Source organism: Triticum aestivum, chromosome 5A (assembly GCF_018294505.1).
Source record: "Triticum aestivum cultivar Chinese Spring chromosome 5A, IWGSC CS RefSeq v2.1, whole genome shotgun sequence".
Taxonomy (NCBI): Eukaryota; Viridiplantae; Streptophyta; class Magnoliopsida; order Poales; family Poaceae; genus Triticum; species Triticum aestivum.
In genome coordinates, this window is record NC_057806.1 from 664875673 (window position 1) to 664897347 (window position 21675).

General features: G+C 48.6%; 1 protein-coding gene across 1 annotated transcript; it reads left to right on the forward strand.

The window, feature by feature from the left end:
* The first annotated feature begins 10194 nt into the window (after positions 1–10194).
* On the forward strand, positions 10195–12480 carry LOC123105786 (glyceraldehyde-3-phosphate dehydrogenase B, chloroplastic). Its single transcript, XM_044527929.1, has 7 exons — positions 10195–10521; positions 10608–10769; positions 10871–11038; positions 11136–11296; positions 11375–11436; positions 11524–11980; positions 12093–12480. Exons 1-7 carry the CDS (start codon positions 10333–10335, stop codon positions 12226–12228), a joined length of 1335 nt encoding a protein of 444 aa, XP_044383864.1. The 5' UTR covers positions 10195–10332; the 3' UTR covers positions 12229–12480.
* Positions 12481–21675: the final 9195 nt, after the last annotated feature.

Consider the following 21675-nt stretch of genomic DNA (forward strand, 5'->3'; position numbering starts at 1 on the left):
ACAGATGCACTCGATGACTATGCCTAAATTATATCCTGACGTTCACCCCGATGAATAAAAATAAACCTCTATAATTTGCAAAAAAATAAATCCAAACAAATTTTCTATGAATACATTTATGTTTCATAGAAGTCTCAAGTTAAGGTCAAATTGAAGGAAATATGCCCTAGAGGCAATAATAAAGTTATTATTTATTTCCTTATTTTATGATAAATGTTTATTATTCATGCTAGAATTGTATTAACCGGAAACATAATACATGTGTGAATACATAGACAAACAAAGTGTCACTAGTATGCCTCTACTTGACTAGCTCGTTAATCAAAGATGGTTACGTTTCCTAACCATGAACAATGAGTTGTTATTTGATTAACGAGGTCACATCATTAGTAGAATGATCTGATTGACATGACCCATTCTATTAGCTTAGCACCCGATCGTTTAGTATGTTGCTATTGCTTTCTTCATGACTTATACATGTTCCTATGACTATGAGATTATGCAACTCCCGTTTACCGGAGGAACACTTTGGGTACTACCAAACGTCACAACGTAACTGGGTGATTATAAAGGAGTACTACAGGTGTCTCCAATGGTCGATGTTGGGTTGGCGTATTTCGAGATTAGGATTTGTCACTCCGATTGTCGGAGAGGTATCTCTGGGCCCTCTCGGTAATACACATCACATAAGCCTTGCAAGCATTACAACTAATATGTTAGTTGTGAGATGATGTATTACGGAACGAGTAAAGAGACTTGCCGGTAACGAGATTGAACTAGGTATTGGATACCGACGATCGAATCTCGGGCAAGTAACATACCGATGACAAAGGGAACAACGTATGTTGTTATGCGGTCTGACCGATAAAGATCTTCGTAGAATATGTAGGAGCCAATATGGGCATCCAGGTCCCGCTATTGGTTATTTACCGGAGATGTGTCTCGGTCATGTCTACATTGTTCTCGAACCCGTAGGGTCCGCACGCTTAAGGTTACGATGACAGTTATATTATGAGTTTATGCATTTTGATGTACCGAAGGTTGTTCGGAGTCCCGGATGTGATCACGGACATGACGAGGAGTCTCAAAATGGTCGAGACGTAAAGATTGATATATTGGAAGCCTATGTTTGGACATCGGAAGTGTTCCGGGTGAAATCGGGATTTTACCGGGTTACCGGGAGGGTTACCGGAACCCCCCGGGAGCCATATGGGCCTTCATGGGCCTTAGTGGAAAGGAGAAAGGGGCAGCCCAAGGTGGCTGCGCCTCTTCCCCCTCCCCTAGTCCTATTAGGACTAGGAGAAGGTGGCCGGCCCCCCTCTCTCCCTTCCCCTCCGAGGAATCCTAGTTGGACTAGGATTGGGGGGAGAAATCCTACTCCCAGAGGGAGTAGGACTCTCCTGCGCCTCCCTCTATGGCCGGCCAGCCTCCCCCCCTCTACTCCTTTATATACGGAGGCAGGGGCACCTCTAAACACACAAGTTGACACAAGTTGATCCACGTGATCGATTCCTTAGCCGTGTGCGGTGCCCCCTGCCACCATATTCCTCGATAATACTGTAGCGGAGTTTAGGCGAAGCCCTGCTGCTGTAGTTCATCAAGATCGTCACCACGCCGTCGTGCTGACGAAACTCTTCCCCGACACTTTGCTGGATCGGAGTCCGGGGATCATCATCGAGCTGAACGTGTGCTCGAACTCGGAGGTGCCGTAGTTTCGGTGCTTGATCGGTTGGATCGTGAAGACGTACGACTACTTCCTCTACGTCGTGTCATCGCTTCCGCAGTCGGTCTGCTTTGGGTACGTAGACAACACTCTCCTCTCGTTGCTATGCATCACATGATCCTGTGTGCGCGTAGGAAAATTTTTGAAATTACTACGAAACCCAACAGTGGCATCCGAGCCTAGGTTATTTATGTTGATGTTATATGCACGAGTAGAACACAAGTGAGTTGTGGACGATACAAGTCATACTGCCTACCAGCATGTCATACTTTGGTTCGGCGGTATTGTTGGACGAGACGACCCGGACCAACCTTACGCGTACGCTTACGCGAGACCGGTTCCCTCGACGTGCTTTGCACAGAGATGGCTTGCGGGCGACTGCCTCTCCAACTTTAGTTGAACCAAGTATGGCTACGCCCGGTCCTTGCGAAGGTTAAAACGGAGTCTATTTGACAAACTATCGTTGTGGTTTTGATGCGTAGGTGAGATTGGTTCTTACTTAAGCCCGTAGCAGCCACGTAAAACATGCAACAACAAAGTAGAGGACGTCTAACTTGTTTTTGCAGGGCATGTTGTGATGTGATATGGTCAAGGCATGATGCTGAATTTTATTGTATGAGATGATCATGTTTTGTAACCAAGTTATCGGCAACTGGCAGGAGCCATATGGTTGTCGCTTTATTGTATGCAATGCAATCGCGATGTAATGCTTTACTTTATTACTAAACGGTAGTGATAGTCGTGGAAGCATAAGATTGGCGAGACGACAACGATGCTACGATGGAGATCAAGGTGTCGCGCCGGTGACGATGGTGATCATGACGGTGCTTCGGAGATGGAGATCACAAGCACAAGATGATGATGGCCATATCATATCACTTATATTGATTGCATGTGATGTTTATCTTTTTATGCATCTTATCTTGCTTTGATTGACGGTAGCATTATAAGATGATCTCTCACTAAAATTATCAAGAAGTGTTCTCCCTGAGTATGCACCGTTGCAAAAGTTCTTCGTGCTGAGACACCACGTGATGATCGGGTGTGATAGGCTCTACGTTCAAATACAACGGGTGCAAAACAGTTGCGCACGCAGAATACTCAGGTTAAACTTGACGAGCCTAGCATATGCAGATATGGCCTCGGAACACGGAGACCGAAAGGTCGAGCGTGAATCATATAGTAGATATGATCAACATAATGATGTTCACCGATGAAACTACTCCATCTCACGTGATGATCGGACATGGTTTAGTTGATTTGGATCACGTGATCACTTAGAGGATTAGAGGGATGTCTATCTAAGTGGGAGTTCTTAAGTAATATGATTAAATTGAACTTAAATTTATCATGAACTTAGTCCTGGTAGTATTTTGCAAATCATGTTGTAGATCAATAGCTCGCGTTGTTGCTTCCCTGTGTTTATTTTGATATGTTCCTAGAGAAAATTATGTTGAAAGATGTTAGTAGCAATGATGCGGATTGGATCCGTGATCTGAGGTTTATCCTCATTGCTGCACAGAAGAATTATGTCCTTGATGCACCGCTAGGTGACGGACCTATTGCAGGAGCAGATGCAGACGTTATGAACGTTTGGCTAGCTCAATATGATGACTACTTGATAGTTTAAGTGCACCATGCTTAACGGCTTAGAATCGGGACTTCAAAGATGTTTTGAACATCATGGACCATATGAGATGTTCCAGTAATTGAAGTTAATATTTCAAGCAAATACCCGAGTTGAGAGATGTGAAGTCTCCAACAAGTTCTATAGATAAAAGATGGAGGAGAATCGCTCAACTAGTGAGCATGTGCTCAGATTGTCTGGGTACTTCAATTGCTTGAAGCAAGTGGGAGTTAATCTTCCAGATAAGATAGTGATTGACAGAATTCTCTAGTCACCATCACTAAGTTACTGAACTTCATGATGAACTATAGTATGCAAGGGATGACGAAAACGATTCCCGAGCTCTTCGTGATATTGAAATCGACGAAGGTAGAAATCAAGAAAGAACATCAAGTGTTGATGATTGACAAGACCACTAGTTTCAAGAAAAGGGCAAAGGGAAGAAGGGGAACTTCAAGAAGAACAGCAAGCAAGTTGCTGCTCAAGTGAAGAAGCCCAAGTCTGGTCCTAAGCCTGAGACTAAGTGCTTCTACTGCAAAGGGACTGGTCACTGGAAGCGGATCTACCCCAAGTGATTGGCGGAAAAGAAGGATGGCAAAGTGAACATAAGTATATTTGATATACATGTTATTGATGTGTACTTTACTAGTGTTTATAGCAACCCCTCAGTATTTGATACTAGTTCAGCTGCTAAGATTAGTAACTCAAAACGGGAGTTGCAGAATAAACAGAGACTAGTTAAGGGTGAAGTGACGATGTATGTTGGAAGTGGTTCCAAGATTGATATGATCATCATCGCACACTCCCTATTCTTTCGGGATTAGTGTTGAACCTAAATAAATGTTATTTGGTGTTTGCGTTGAGCATGAATATGATTTGATCATGTTTATTGCAATACGGTTATTCATTTAAGTAAGAGAATAAACTGTTGTTCTATTTACTTGAATAAAACCTTATATGGTTACACACCCAATGAAAATGGTTCATTGGATCTCGATCGTAGTGATACACATATTCATAATATTGATGCCAAAAGATGCAAAGTTAATAATGATAGTGCAACTTATTTGTGGCACTGCCGTTTGGGTCATATCGGTGTAAAGCGCATGAAGAAACTCCATAAAGATGGATTTTCGGAATCACTTGGTTATGAATCATTTGATGCTTGCGAACCGTGCCTTTTGGGCAAGATGACTAAAACCCCGTTATTCGGAACAATGGAACGAGTTACTGACTTGTTGGAAATAATACATACCGATGTATGCGATCCAATGAGTGCTGTTGCTCGTGGCAAGCATCGTTGTTTTCTGATCTTCACAGATGATTTGAGCAGATATGAGTATATCTACTTGATGAAACATAAGTTTGAAATAGTTGAAAGGTTTAAAGAATTTCAGAGTGAAGTGGAAAAATCGTCGTAACAAGAAAATAAAGTTTCTGTGATCTGATCGCGGAGACTAATATTTGAGTTACGAGTTTGGTCTTCAATTAAAACAATGTGGAATAGTTTCACAGCTCACGCCACCTGGAACACCACATCGTTATGGTGTGTCCGAACGTCGTAACCGCACTTTATTTGATATGGTGCGATCTATGATATCTCTTTACCACTATCGTTTTGGGGTTATGCATTAGAGACAGCTGCATTCACGTTTTAAAATAGGGCACCATCTAAATCCGTTGAGACGACACTGTATGAACTATTGTTTAGCAGTAAACCTAAGCTGTTGTTTCTTAAAGTTTGGGGCTGCGATGCTTATGTGAAAAAGTTTCATCCTGATAAGCTCGAACCCAAATCGAAGAAGTGCGTCTTCATAGAATACCCAAAGGAAATTGTTGGGTACACCTTCTATCACAGATCCGAAGGCAAAACATTCGTTGCTAATAATGGATCCTTTCTAGAGAAGGAGTTTCTCTCGAAAGAAGTGAATGGGAGGAAAGTAGAACTTGACGAGGTAACTGTACCTGCTCCCTTACTGGAAAGTAGTTCATCACAGAAATCTGTTCCTGTGACTACTACACCAATTAGTGAGGAAGCTAATGATGATGATCATGTAACTTCAGATCAAGTTACTACCGAATATCGTAGCTAAACCAGAGTGAGATCCGCACCAGAGTGGTACGGTAATCCTGTTCTGGAAGTCATGTTACTAGACCATGATAAACCTACGAACTATGAGAAAGCGATGATGAGCCCAGATTCCGCGAAATGGCTTGAGACCGTGAAATCTGAGATTGGATCCATGTATGAAAACAAAGTGTGGACTTTGGTGGAGTTGCCCGTTGATCGGCAAGCCATATTGTATAAATAGATCTTTAAGAGGAAGACGGACGTTGATAGTAGTGTTACTATCTACAAAGCTCGACTTGTCGCAGAAGAGTTTTCGACAAGTTCAAGGTGTTGACTACAATGAGATTTTCTCAACTGTAGCGATGCTTAAGTCTGTCCGAATCATGTTAGCAATTGCCACATTTTATGAAATCTGGCAAATGGATGTCAAAACTGCATTCCTTAATGGTTTTCTTAAAGAAGAGTTGTATATGATGCAACCAGAAGGTTTTGTCAATCCTAAAGGTGTTAACAAAATGTGCAAGCTCCAGCGATCCATCTATGGACTGGTGCAAACATCTCAGAGTTGGAATATACGTTTTGATATGTTGATCAAAGCATATAGTTTTGTACAGACTTACGGTGAAGCCTGTATTTACAAGAAAGTGAGTGGGAGCACTATAACATTTCTGATAAGTATATGTGAATGACATATTGTTGATCAGAAATAATGTAGAATTATTCTGCAAAGCATGAAAGGATACTTGAATAAAAGTTTTTCAAAGAAAAACCTTGGTGAAGCTGCTTACATATTGAGCATCAAGATCTATTGAGATAGATCAAGACGCTTGATAAGATTTTCAATGAGTACATACCTTGGCAAGATTTTGAAATAGTTCAAAATGGAACAGTCAAAGAAAGAGTTCTTGCCTGTGTTGCAAAGGTATGAAATTGAGTAAGACTCAAATCCCGACCACAGCAGAAAATAGAAAGAGAATGAAAAGTCATTCCCTGTGCCTCAGTCATAGGTTCTATAAAGTATGCTATGCTATGTACCAGACCTATTGTATACCTTGCTCTGAATTTGGCAAGAGAGTACAATAGTGATCTAGGATTAGATCACTGGACATTGGTCAAGAATATCCTTAGTAAGGACTAAGGAGATGTTTCTCGATTATGGAGGTAATAAAAGAGTTTGTTGTAAAAGTTACATCAGTGCAAACTTTTACACTGATCCAGATGACACTAAGTCTCAACCTGGATACATATTGAAAGTGGGAGCAATTAGCTAGAGTAGCTCCATGCAGAGCATTGTTGACATAGAAATTTGCAAAATACATGAGGATCTGAATGTGGCAGACCCGTTGACTAAGATTCTCTCACAAGCAAAACATGATCACACCTTAGTACTCCTTGGGTGTTAATCACATAGCGATGTGAACTAGATTACTGAATCTAGTAAACCCTTTGGGTGTTGGTCACATAGCGATGTGAACTATGGGCGTTAATCACATGGTGATGTGAACTATTGCTATTAAATCACATGGCGATGTGAACTAGATTATTGACTCTAGTGCAAGTGGGAGACTGAAGGAAATATGCCCTAGAGGCAATAATAAAGTTATTATTTATTTCCTTATTTTATGATAAATGTTTATTATTCATGCTAGAATTGTATTAACCGGAAACATAATACATGTGTGAATACATAGACAAACAAAGTGTCACTAGTATGCCTCTACTTGACTAGCTCGTTAATCAAAGATGGTTACGTTTCCTAACCATGAACAATGAGTTGTTATTTGATTAACGAGGTCACATCATTAGTAGAATGATCTGATTGACATGACCCATTCTATTAGCTTAGCACTCGATCGTTTAGTATGTTGCTATTGCTTTCTTCATGACTTATACATGTTCCTATGACTATGAGATTATGCAACTCCCGTTTACCGGAGGAACACTTTGGGTACTACCAAACGTCACAACGTAACTGGGTGATTATAAAGGAGTACTACAGGTGTCTCCAATGGTCGATGTTGGGTTGGCGTATTTCGAGATTAGGATTTGTCACTCCGATTGTCGGAGAGGTATCTCTGGGCCCTCTCGGTAATACACATCACATAAGCCTTGCAAGCATTACAACTAATATGTTAGTTGTGAGATGATGTATTACAGAACGAGTAAAGAGACTTGCCGGTAACGAGATTGAACTAGGTATTGGATACCGACGATCGAATCTCGGGCAAGTAACATACCGATGACAAAGGGAACAACGTATGTTGTTATGCGGTCTGACCGATAAAGATCTTCGTAGAATATGTAGGAGCCAATATGGGCATCCAGGTCCCGCTATTGGTTATTGACCGGAGATGTGTCTCGGTCATGTCTACATTGTTCTCGAACCCGTAGGGTCCGCACGCTTAAGGTTACGATGACAGTTATATTATGAGTTTATGCATTTTGATGTACCGAAGGTTGTTCGGAGTCCCGGATGTGATCACGGACATGACGAGGAGTCTCAAAATGGTCGAGACGTAAAGATTGATATATTGGAAGCCTATGTTTGGACATCGAAAGTGTTCCGGATGAAATCGGGATTTTACCGGGTTACCGGGAGGGTTACCGGAACCCCCCGGGAGCCATATGGGCCTTCATGGGCCTTAGTGGAAAGGAGAAAGGGGCAGCCCAAGGTGGCTGCGCCTCTTCCCCCTCCCCTAGTCCTATTAGGACTAGGAGAAGGTGGCCGGCCCCCCTCTCTCCCTTCCCCTCCGAGGAATCCTAGTTGGACTAGGATTGGGGGGAGGAATCCTACTCCCAGAGGGAGTAGGACTCTCCTGCGCCTCCCTCTATGGCCGGCCAGCCTCCCCCCCTCTACTCCTTTATATACGGAGGCAGGGGCACCTCTAAACACACAAGTTGACACAAGTTGATCCACGTGATCGATTCCTTAGCCGTGTGCGGTGCCCCCTGCCACCATATTCCTCGATAATACTGTAGCGGAGTTTAGGCGAAGCCCTGCTGCTGTAGTTCATCAAGATCGTCACCACGCCGTCGTGCTGACGAAACTCTTCCCCGACACTTTGCTGGATCGGAGTCCGGGGATCGTCATCAAGCTGAACGTGTGCTCGAACTCGGAGGTGCCGTAGTTTCGGTGCTTGATCGGTTGGATCGTGAAGACGTACGACTACTTCCTCTACGTCGTGTCATCGCTTCCGCAGTCGGTCTGCGTTGGGTACGTAGACAACACTCTCCTCTCGTTGCTATGCATCACATGATCCTGTGTGCGCGTAGGAAAATTTTTGAAATTACTACGAAACCCAACACAAATCATATTTTTTTTATCTTTGAAAAGCACAATAAACTTGCACTCTCTTTTTTTGCGGGGAGCTTTAGGAGCTTTATTCGACTTAAAGCATTCGTTCAATAGTCAGCCAGAAGGCTACTGACCAGGAAGTTAGGAGGTCCATGGATCCCAGCTCTCGGTCACAGCCAGTGTGCATATACCTCTCGTGCGTGTCCTGTTCCCGGCACCAACGATATTAGAACCATATCCGGATTCAAATGCCATCCGTGCGACAGGTCGACGTCCAGCCATGGCACGGAGATGGCATTCTCCTGGTAGTGCTGACACAGGTCGAGGGGAATGTATATGCAGTCGCGCTCGGTTGGCGCGACACCTTGTGATGTTAAGGTGAAGGTCACCGCCACGCAGCAGCACGAGGAGGAGTCGGCCTTGTGCTCCTGCGATTCGGGCGTCCACTTCCGAGGCATGTGACCGGACATGGTGGGTAGGGTTGGTTGTCAGGCGGCTGGGGGCAGAGAGAGGGAAAGAGTGGGCGTGGTGGTCCCCCCTCCCCCGCACGCATTTTAAAGAAGCAACGGTGTAGTTGGGTGGCTGACACATGGGGTCGGGGCAAACGTGCGCGCGTGTCCGTCTCGTGTCCTCATGTCCATGTAGACGCAAGCCCGGGCCAAAGTTAGGACAATTTTGTATCCGCACGACCACCCTACACAAAATTGAGTTTGTGTTCGCATGTTGAGTCATCATTTCTGCCTACACGAATCCAAATAGACAAAAACAGATGAAATGTGTCCATGCGTTGGAGTTTGCCCTTAACCCCGGCTCCCCTCCCCCCTCCCGGGCATGTTTCTTCTTCCTTTGTTCCATGCTCTCTCGCTGTTGTACATGACGACGCAACCCTAAAAAAATCAAAATGATTAATCCCGAATGTTCAAATTTTAAACATGGCAATCCGAACGTTTTTAATGGCAACTTTAGCTCACGTGAGATTGCAAACATGGCAATTTTCTAACAAAAAAAATAAACTAGGACAAAGTTATCATGTCTTAACAACTAAAGTTGCCACCTCGCGTCAACTAAAATTGCCATGAAAAAATGTTCGGGATGACATGCTTAAAATCCGAACGTTCGGGATTTATCAGGTCCAAAAAATGGGTTATTGTTCTTTTGTTCCTTATTTTGCGAATATTATTTCTTTTGTCCTACTTGGATCAGAATTTTTTTAATGAGTGAAGCGTCGAATTAATGATTTAGCTTGAATTTTGTGTGAGCTGCCAATCGATGCCAATTTTGGATGACCCCATCCTCGTTTGAAAATTCGACTTGAAACCACCAAACGAACCTGGATAACACCACCAAAAAGGTACAAGGAAAACAATGGCCCTACGCACGCACGTCCCACCCTCCCCGACTCACATCACGAGAGACGGCGAGCGACACCACACACCGGGGAGGATATCGCCTGGCCGAACGGGTGGCTGCGGCACATGCAATCGCCTTATCCTCCGGCCGTCCCGACGCCACAAACCCAAGCAGTGATCACGCCGCCTCCCTCCCCGATGGATCAACGGCCACATAAATAAGCCGGCGCACCACCTGCTCCTTTCCGCCTAGCATCGGCAGCAGCAATGGCCGCCCATGCAGCTCTCGCCGCCACCCGCATCCCCACCAGCGCGCGTCTGCACAGCAAGGCCGCCTCCAGGCAGAGGGTTGACTTCGCCGACTTCTCCGGGCTGAGGCCGGGGTCGTGCTCCGTCAGCGCCGCCGCCAGGGAGGCGTCCTTCTCCGATGTCCTCGGCGCGCAGCTCGTCGCCAGGGTACGTATCTTGCCCAGAACTTCAGATCGGTCTGTATATATGTTTGTGCACGCATGCCGTCCGGCTTAACAGGTTGATCGTGGCAGGCTTCCGGCGAGAACGCCGTGAGGGCGCCGGCGGAGGCGAAGCTGAAGGTGGCCATCAACGGGTTCGGCCGCATCGGGCGCAACTTCCTCCGGTGCTGGCACGGCCGCGAGAACTCGCCGCTCGAGGTCATCGTCATCAACGACAGCGGAGGCGTCAGGAACGTAAGTGTTCAAGATAACGTAGACTGTGCTATGTGATTAGGAGGAGCAGACAGGGCAGCAGTTCTGAAATGATGAACATGGTCGGGTTGGTTTGGTTGCAGGCGTCTCACCTGCTCAAGTACGACTCGATGCTGGGCACGTTCAAGGCGGACGTGAAGATCGTGGACAACGAGACCATCAGCGTCGACGGCAAGAACATCCAGGTCGTCTCCAACAGGGACCCCCTCAAGCTGCCATGGGCCGAGCTCGGCATCGACATCGTCATCGAGGTACGTAATTCTCTATCGTTAACCTCCCCTCCCATGTAGAGCCAAAGGAAATTCACAGTGCCACGCTGAACGTATGTGTCGTGTCTCAACACTGAAGGGTACTGGAGTGTTCGTGGACGGCCCCGGCGCCGGGAAGCATCTCCAGGCCGGCGCCAAGAAGGTCATCATCACCGCTCCGGCCAAGGGCGCCGACATCCCCACCTACGTCGTCGGCGTCAACGAGGGCGACTACGACCATGACGTCGCCAACATCGTCAGGTATGAATCGCAATATTTTCTAGTGCAATCAGTCGCTCCTACTACATGGACCAAATTGATCAACTCTGTTCCTTGCAGCAACGCTTCTTGCACCACCAACTGCCTCGCGCCATTCGCCAAAATCCTGGACGAGGAGTTCGGTATGAACCTGTTCGTCCCACTTTTTTCATCCTGGTCTGAAGTTCTGAACCAGTTCTGACTGTCCCGTGGTGACCGCGTGCGTGCAGGGATCGTGAAGGGCACCATGACCACGACGCACTCGTACACGGGCGACCAGAGGCTGCTGGACGCGTCCCACCGCGATCTGCGGAGGGCGAGGGCGGCGGCGCTGAACATCGTGCCGACGAGCACGGGCGCGGCCAAGGCCGTCTCCCTGGTGCTGCCCCAGCTCAAGGGCAAGCTCAACGGCATCGCGCTCCGCGTGCCCACGCCCAACGTCTCCGTGGTGGACCTCGTCATCAACACCGTCAAGACCGGCATCACCGCCGACGACGTGAATGCGGCGTTCCGCAAGGCCGCCGACGGGCCGCTCAAGGGCATCCTCGACGTCTGCGACGAGCCGCTCGTGTCCGTCGACTTCCGCTGCTCCGACGTCTCCACCAGCATCGACGCCTCCCTCACCATGGTCATGGGCGACGACATGGTCAAGGTCGTCGCCTGGTACGACAACGAGTGGGGCTACAGGTGAGCGCGCGCCGGCCGGCCGGCGGCGACAATCATCGACGGCGGAATTACATGCATGCATCTGTAAACATGATGTCTAACCTGTGGCTGGTTTTGGCGTGTGAGTGTGCAGCCAGCGCGTGGTTGATCTGGCGCACCTGGTGGCGGCCAAGTGGCCGGGCGCCGGGACCGGCGGCAGCGGCGACCCGCTGGAGGACTACTGCAAGACCGACCCCAACGCCGTGGAGTGCAAGGTGTTCGACGAGTGAAGTGAGAGCTCGGAGGTCGAGGCTGATCAGAAAACGCAACGAAGCAACTACATTATTATCCTCTATCTATAGTCTATAAAATGTACCAGCTGGATTGTGTTTCATTCGTTTCGAGATTGCTCGCCGAGCATGCGGCTTGGTGCTCTATATATCAGACAGGATTCGGGCACAATAAATTGACCCTCCTTCTGTGAGCTGTACTGAACTCGATATAATTCAGATATGTCAGACTTTCTCTTGGGACTTTTGAAAGTGTTCTTGTGTGATGTTTTGTGTAACATGTGCTTTAAGATGCTTGGATCCAAATGTCTAAAGATGGTGTAAGATGGATGCTTACTCTATCAAAACTCTCTATGTGATGAATGATCTATATGTACATACTGGGATTTTTGAAAAAAGGAAGTTTCTTAAGAAGGAATGAATTAGTGGAATTGATATTACTCATAGAATAAAATAAAAATGAAATTAAAACTTAAACAAATCAAAATAATGAAGTTTTCTAAGTAAAAATGGATTAACAAACCCAAGTTGGAGCGCGACCCCACTGAACCTAGCCTTTCCGGGTGTCACTTAGAAAATCCCCTTGGATATGCCTATACAAGGTTTAAAACCCAAGTAGTGGGTACAAAGCAAAGTAGAGGGTACAAACTTCAGGAATTTGCACGTCAGGATTCATTCACGTCGAACCGTACATTCTCAAGGTTTATTTTAAGAGTTCACTCTTGTTAATCACATACATATATACATTTATTTGAAGAGAAAGGTAGATACATACATGTGACACGATACTTTTGATTTATAAACATAGTTGAAGGGTTCACATACTTATTTATTTTGGGAACAAAGGTTTTGTTGCGAGGATACTAAAAATCTTTTGAATTCACACGCGTATTTGCCCAACAATTATAATTTTCCATACAGTCCATCGGCCTTTGGCTATAAAATGATACCTTGTCCGTCTTTTCTCTCACACACAACTTTCTTATTTCTCTTTTGTTTAGTTCCATTCCATGGCTGGTGTGGGGAAGGTCAAGATCCATGGATCGGTGACGAGAAGAAGCATAAGAGCGCGATTGGGATTCAAAAGAAAGGCTGCGCCTCTGTGATGTCTCGCTCTGCCTCGTGGTGTACAACCATGACAAAGTCAAGCTGATGGCCGTCGTCCCGCTGCAGCAGTACAAGGAGCAAAGAGGGTCAAAGCATGTGTTTGATGACACGGGCTTCCTCATGAAGATGATGTATGAAACAAAATGGGATCTGCTCACCAATCACCAGAAGAACTGTGACCGGGAGATTGACAACCTCATCAACTACCTTCACGCTATCCGCCGTCCGAGCTTAAACAACTTACCAAAAACCGATGAGCTTAAGCTCGGACAACGGACGGCGTACATGTAGTTGATGAGGTTGTTGATCTCCCTGTTATGATTTTTTTGGTTGTCGGTAAGGACTAAGGAGTTCCCCATTCGTCTTGTCCACATCTTTCGAAAGAAGCCTGCATTGTCTAGCACATGCTTTGACCCTGTCAGCTCCTTGTACCGTTGTAGCAGGACGGCGGCCGCCTCCAGACGACGAGAGCACCGGCTCAACATTGTCATGGCAGTACATTTTTTTTTGACGGGCCTACGGCGGGCTTACGCCGGTCTGAACCATTTCATATAAGATAGAGTACATTTACAAAGGTTGAAAGTTGGGGGAGGGAGAGATTACAAAAATAGTTAGGTTACAATCTCATAGACAAGTGGAACAACATAGTACACCAATCACGCAGAAGGTTCACGGCCTGCTCATTGGAGCATCTATTGGACCAAAGCATGAGGTCGTCTGCAGCTGAGCGGGCGATGAGGTGTATAGGTTGCAAATCCTGCCTAAAAACTTTTGCATTTCTTCTTTTCCAGATATTCCAGAGAATAGCAATGATGACCGTTGATCGTGGTCTGTTGGCCAGGTCCATGCCCCAAAGATGCTGAAAGTCCGACGGTACTGAAGCAGAAAGAGAGCTCAGTTCCTGCCAAAGAGGGCGAAGATCGGGGCATTGAAGGAATAGGTGACTCGTTGATTCAGAGGCTGGGCAGAACGGGCAGCAGTTGGAGTCAGATATGCCCCTGTTGAAGCGTCTTTCGTTGGTGAAGAGTCGATTTTTACTTGCGAGCCATAGAAAAATTCTGCATTTGTTGGGTGCATAATTTTTCCAAATGGCCGGAGCGAAGTAGTCGATTGGCTTGTTGCTCCAAATAGCCTTGTAAGCCGAGTTGCAAGCCAGCGGCTTGCCGTCGATACGTCCAATTCGTTTGTCAAGAACCTGCACATTCAAGGAGACAGTTGCCAGCATAGCGCGTAGGTTTTCAAGTTCCAGCTCAGCGACATGAGAAAGGCGCGGTGCCAAATCCAGATTAAAAGTAGGAATGCTTAGTACCCGGGCAACAGTGGCCGAGGGTCGGAGCGAATGGGAGAAGAGAGCAGGGAAAATTGTTGCGAGATTTTGGGTGGAGTTTTGAACCCAAAGGTCCAGCCAAAAGGCGGTGGTCATACCATTGCCAACATGCACCTTCGTAATTGAACGGAAAAATTCAAGCCCCTTGGCCATATCATGCCAAACGCTAGATTCAAAAGGGTGAGGAGTATCAAGGTCCCGGTTATCTGACCATCCATACTTGACAGCAAGGTGGGAGCGAGCCCCAGAAGCAAATGTTGAGTGAAGCTTATTTAGGTGGGAAAGCAGTAGGCAAGAGTTTAGGTGGTGCAGAGAAGAAAAACCTAGACCCCCTCGAGAGAACGGCGCACATACAAATTCCCAAGCCACTTTACACTGTCCGCCCGAAACCTTATCCTGACCCGCCCAGAAAAAGGCCCGACAACGTTTATCGATTTTCTGGACAATACCCATAGGAAGCAGGAGAGCGGTCATGGCATAGATTGGTAAGGCTCTAAGCACTGTCCTAACCAAAACAGCACGGCCTGCTAGGGTGAGGAGAACACCTCGCCAACCCGCGAGACGACGATCAATCTTGTCAATAATGAAGAATAAATCTTTTAGGTTTAATTTGTGAGTGGAGAGGGGAAGGCCAAGGTAGGATTGAGGGAACGATGCAACCGCGCAGCCAAAACTAGCTGCACGTTGAGATGCGAGATCCGGATCAACATGAATGGGAGCAAACGTGCTTTTGTGAAAATTAATCACCAGACCCGTGGCGTTTGAGAATTCAAGAAGGATAGATTTTAGAGTTTGAAGTTGGTCATGGTCAGCTTGCAGAATGATAAGGGTGTCGTCAGCATACTGTAGAACAGGGCAAGGAATGCTCGGATCGATCGGGTGAGATAGAAGGCCATTAGCGGATGCCTGAAGGATCGGACGTTGCAACACATCGGCTACAATAATGAAGAGATAAGGAGAGAGCGAGTCGCCTTGGCGAAGCCCCTGTCTGCAGTTGATCCATGGGCCAGGTTTACCATTAAGGAGCACAGCCGACTGGCTAGTCTGATTAAGATTATGAATCCAATCACACCACACCGGCGGGAAGCCCTTCGCTCTCATAATGGCAGACAAGGCCGCCCAAGACACGGAGTCAAAAGCCTTGCGGAAGTCTAGTTTTAGAACGATAGCCGATTTTTTTCGTTTGAAGCAAGTTTGAACAATATCAGCAGCATATAAAAAATTATCAGCGATACCTCTCCCTTTAATAAAACCGGATTGGTCCTGGTGAATGATTGAGGAGATAAAAGGTTGAGCTCTAGTGGCCAGACACTTTGAGCTGATCTTGATGACACAATTTTGCAGGGAAACCGGCCTGAAGTTGTCGGGGGTCGTAGCTCCAACTTTTTTTGGAAGAAGCACAATGAAGGCTTTGTTGATCCTGGCTAACTCCGCGCAGCCCTTATGAAAATCATTCATGAGGTTGAGCAAGTCAAGCTTGATAAGATCCCAATTAACTTTAAAAAAGGCTGGTCCGAAGCCGTCCGGCCCTGGTCTCGCATTTATGTTCATGCTCAGAATAGCTAATCTAATTTCGTCCAGAGAGAAAGGCCTAGTGAGCGACAGAGCTTGAGAAGTGGTTAGTTTAGAGCCAAGCAAGAGGTTATCGAGATCAAAATTAATTACAGATGGAGCTTGAGTTCCTAGTAGACAGCTGAAGTAGTCGTGCAGCACGGCAGCTTTTCCATTATGGGAGGTCACGTCCGTCCCATTGACATGCAGACTGGGAATTTTATTTTTGCGAAAACGGACAGAAGCACACACATGCATGTAAGCTGAATTTTCGTCTCCGAGAGTGCACTCTCTAATTTTTGCTCGCTGGCGCCAGTACGCAGCTAGAAGTTTGTTAAGACGATGTAAGGCGACTTTTACTGCAATGCGCAGTTTAAGTTCTAGGGAGGAAAGAGGGCGAGCCTCCTCAAGTTTGTCAAGTACAGAAATCATCGTAGTGCAGTTTGTAGCATGCTGCCTAGGCGCCTTAGCGTTGACTACCCACTTTTTTGCCATATTCCGAGTACGTTTTAGTTTCAGGCAGATACGGCCTGCAGATCCCAACGATCTATGGTTTGGTCCAACACTTGTCCAATTAGAAGCGATTTGCTGAACAAAAGAGGGGTTTGAAAGCAGGTGGTTGTTTAGACGGAAAATTGAAGGTTTGGGGATATCGGTGGTAGCCGTCAGAAGGATGGGAACATGGTCGGAGGTAGTGCGTGCAAGGGATGAGAGAGTTGAGTCAGGGAACAGATTGGTCCAATTTAAGTTTACAAAAGTTCTGTCTAAGCGAACAAGGATCGGGTTGTCCTGTTGATTGGACCAAGTGTAGAGCCTATCTAAGAGAGGAACTTCCTGCAGGTGCAAGGAGTTGATTGCAGAAGCGAAAATGCTGGCTTCATTAGCGTTGAAATTAGCTGAAGATTTGTCGGACGGTCTTAAAACAAGGTTAAAGTCCCCCATAATCGTCCAAGGACAATTAATCATTTGAGACAGCGGAATGAGAGAGTCTAGAAAATCTGATTTAGTAGCATGGTCACAAGGTCCGTACACATTTGTCACCACAAAGGAAGTGTCATTCGCACGAAAGGAAAACCAACAAGAGATAGCGTAGTGATCAATCTGAACTTTAGTGCATTCAAGATTTGCGTCATCCCACGCAGTTAGGACCCCACCAGAGGCACCAATAGAAGGCAGAAAATGATAAGATCGAAGACGGAGAGGAAGGAAAGAGATTGCTTTGAAAGATGATATTTCCTGAAGTTTTGTTTCCTGTAAACAAATAATCAAAGCCGAAGCTGATTGAAGGCCTTTTTTAATGTCAGTGCACTTGTTTGGCCTCCCTAAGCCTCGAACATTCCACGAAGCGATTTTGATTGAACTATTCATGGGAAACAAGAGAGAACAACAGAAAGGTAACTCGAAAGGTAGCAGAGATCATTCAATGTCACGGTTACACTGAGAAACAGGGATGAAGGGAAATAAGGACCAGAGGCGTACAAGGCACCCACACAAAAAGTAGCAACACAACCAGCGACAGCAGGGTCTAAGCCGCATAAAATAAAAAAGAGGGGGGATACAACAGGCAAGCCGTAGAGGCGCAAGGCGAAGGAGCTGAAACTAAAACCGGAAGGGGAGTCGCAGCTGCAAGGAGAAGATGGCCTGAAGTAGCACCGCGGCTGGCCGCGAGGAGAGAGGCCGTAACACATCGTCAAACTCCGGGGCCACCTTGTTGAGGTCGATATCGGGGATGCCGCAAGCGTCCGCAAACTGCAGCACGTCCTTGCGCGGAAGAGGAGGAGTTCCCTCCGTGGCCAGCTCCAGCAGCTCAGCTGCCGGCAGCAGGCCCTTGGAAGGGGCCGAAGGGTGGTCAGCGTACTTCTGTTTCTTGCGCAGGGTAGCTTTCTCAAGCATGGTGAAACGGGTTGGCTGTTCAGCAGCCTTAAGACGAGCACTCCGGCGGGTGTAGACGATGGTTGTTTTGCCAGGAGGAGGCAGGTCGGAGGTGACAACAGTAGGCGGCTGCGCGGTGACCGCAGGTTCCGGCGGCGCCTGAATCAGCAGGGCAGGAGCAGGGGCGTCGACAGGGAACAGTGGTGCGCTGGAGTCGAACAGCTCAATGGCCTCCATGACCTTGTCCTCTCCGGAGACGACGTGGCCGAAGCTGCGGCCACGCCAGTCCGAGCAGAACACGTCGGCGTCTGTCATCGGCTTGCGCGCCTCACCCACCGTGCCCACCCTGTTGAGATAGCCAATCGAGCATGCAGCAAGATTGGCCACCACAAGGCGAGGTGAGCCAGCGGGACGCATAGGGATGTGGTAGAAGCCCCTCTCGCCGTTTTGGCCGGTGACGCGGACGTCGTAGAAGCCAGCGAACAGCTTGACGTCGACGGACTTGGGGCGGGCGTCGAGCGGCATCGCGACGACCAGGGGCTTGTGATTGGCCATCATGGTCGCCCCACCCGGAAGCTACACGACGCGGTCCGGATGGTGGATATCCGAGGGCGGCGGCGGTGGAGGCGCCAAGTCCGCATCCATCCCGGCCGGGAAATCACCCCCTCCACCGCCATAGTGGTCATCGTCCCCCCCGCCACCGTTGGAGTTATCGTCGTCGTCGGTGGCGACAGGGAAAGACGGGTCTGGTGGCAGCTCCTCGGAGCGCACGACCAACACCGAGGCGATAGCACCAAGGCCCGAGAAGCCGTGAACTGTGATAGAGTGAGGGACATCAGTGAGGGTGCGGCTTTTGACAGAGATCAAAACGGCCGAGTAGTCAACCCCTGTAAGGCACACCGGATCAATCTGGATAGGGCAAGCGAAAGGGACGACAGAGTTGGTTATAGTATCAGGGAACCAATATTCAATGGGGAAATCCTCTAAGTTCAAGGCAGAGACAGTGCCAAGGCGAAAAAGGAAGCGATTGTCCGTTTCATCATGGCGAACCAGGTGGACAGAGTAGATTGGGCAGTGGAAGGGGGTAGAGAGGACAGAAAGTTCCCTTTCATAAGACGAGCCAAAGATGACTAGGCCCGCACCTTGGGATGAAGCCCTAATAGCCACTTGAGGGTCTCCACCCCCAGTTTGCAAGGCCCTACGGATCATGGCTTGTGGGGAAGGGTGTGGTGGGTTGACATAGGCGAGGGCAAGGTTTTGAAAGTGTTCAAGAGGAACATAAGGCATGAAAACATTGGAGAATTCGCGACGATGCCTTGGCGGTGAAGGAGGAAACATAGAAGGGATTGAATCCGGATCAGTGGATTCCTCCCCTGATTCAAACTCAACCTCCTCAGGATCCTCCTCCTCATCTTCATCAACTTCAGCTGCGTCCACTTGCTCCGGGAAGGCAAAAACACGGGGAGGGGTGGAGTTTTGGGTGGGGGACGTGTTTTCTTCTTCCTCGGAGGAGGAGATCACGATGGGAACGGGGATGAAATCCGCCATTGGTAAGTGTTGTGGTGCAGGCGCAAGGGTAGGTGAGGAGGGCGAGGTGCTCAAGGGAGAGGGAGAGCGAGAGCTGAGGGAGTGGGATGAGGAGATGCTCGGGTTGGGGGGGGAGGGTTAAAATAGCGAGGCAATGGCGTTGGGTATGTCCCGAGTGCCAGCAGCGGCGGCAGCGGATAGGATCTCTACAGTCCTTGACCTGATGATCCAGAGCTAGACAGCGATGGCAGCGTTTCATGAAGTTAGGGTTTTTTGGAGGAGAGATAGAGCGTGATGGCGGTCGAGGAGGAGCCTGCATGCTATAAGGAGGGGAGGCGAGGGCACGAGCGTACGAAACCTGTGGTGGGCCAGTGGGCTGGGAGGGCAGAGCGCTCGGTGGGCGAGGAGACGGCCGGCAGAGCGATGAAAAGTTTTCGATTTCGACGTAGTCACATCCCGTGAGCAGTCGATTGCTTGGCGTATTCGCGCAGACGAGGGGGGCAGCGAGGAGGCTGAGGTTGACCCTTGCAAAGGGCCCGCGGGCTTTGGCAGGATTCCAGGGGCGAATAGATCTAATAAGGGATATCTCCTGCGCTTGATGGGCTTGGACACGTGGCCGCAGATGGTTGGGTGCATGCTGGGAGCCATGCAGGCTAGCACGTCGGGGGTGATGGCATCGTAGGTAAGCCAAGGCAGCGGGCCTGCCGGCCTTGGCAGCACTCCAGCAGCTAGCACGTCCAGAACTCGAGCACGCGAGGCAGGCTTTACTGCGCGAATCAGGCACGCCGCGTCGGGCCGCACAGCGGTTAATAGACCAGGGACGAGAGAGTCGTCACGGGGGGCCTAGTACGAGCTGAAGCAAGGTCAGAATGACATGGAGGGCGCTCCGAGCCGAGCGGAACGGAGGCCGATGAGCATGGGCGGCATGTCGGGCCAAGGAGGCTGTCACCATGGGCAGTTGCCGCAGCGCGCGTGGAGGAGCTTGCAGATATCGGAGAGTCGACATTGGTTGCAGCATCAGCATCAGCAAGCTGATGTGGGGAGGTAGAGCCCACAACAAGGGGACAAGGAGCAATGAAGAAGCGCTTTGGTACAGCCGAGTCAGCAGGAGGTACCGCGTGGAAGGTAACCACGATGCCACTATAGTTAATCCCTTCCAGAGATAATACAAACTGAGCGATGCGCTTACTAGCAACTGAAACCGAGAATAAGCAGGGGCTAGACTGACGAACACAAGGAGTTTCGAAAGCAGAGCCTAACCAAGACTTAAGCAACAAAGCAATGGCGTCCACGTGCGGCGCCGAAGAAGGCAGCAACACTTGAACCCAAATCGATTCCGGAGTCGCCGAAGATGGCGCCGGAGCGATGGGGAAACATACCGGCGAGGAGAAGTTCGTCAGCGCGTAGTGAAGGAGAGCATCGCCTGGCGTCCGCAAGAACTGGGAGAACGGCCCAACTTGACAGCGACGAAGCATATCCGGCGTGGATGCGGAAAGGAACCCCGGCCTGAACGGAGTGGCCAGCCGCAAGTCGTCGCCCGCCGCCATCGAGACCGAGGGTGGCAGCCGCTCTAGGCCGTCCACCCGCGGCGCGCCCGCGGTGGCGACCGCAAGCCCAACGCCGACGGGCTTGGGAGGTGCCGAAATCGACAAGGAAGCCCGCGAGCATCGGCCACCGCCCAAGATGGCGGAGGGTGGCGAAGCGGTGTTCGTCGCCGCCGAAGCAGATGGCGGCGAAGAGAGAGCCCGCATGCTAGCGGACGGGAAGGTGGCCGCCGTGGCCGGAGTGGCCGGCGGCGCGGAGCTTGCGCAGTCGCCTACCTAGTCGCCTAGTCGCCTCCTTCTCATGGCAGTACATCATGAGACAGAGCACGACGCGGCTAAAGACAACAAGCTCATGGGCTTTCTCCTGCAGCCAATGAAGGCGCTTCTACAGCCCACACGAGCCATAGAAATGGAACCAAAAAAGCGAACCAACCTATGGTTGGATGATTGGAGAGACAGTGGTATCTCCAGCCTACCAGGGTTCAAGTCCTGGTGCTCGCATTATTTCTGAATCTATTT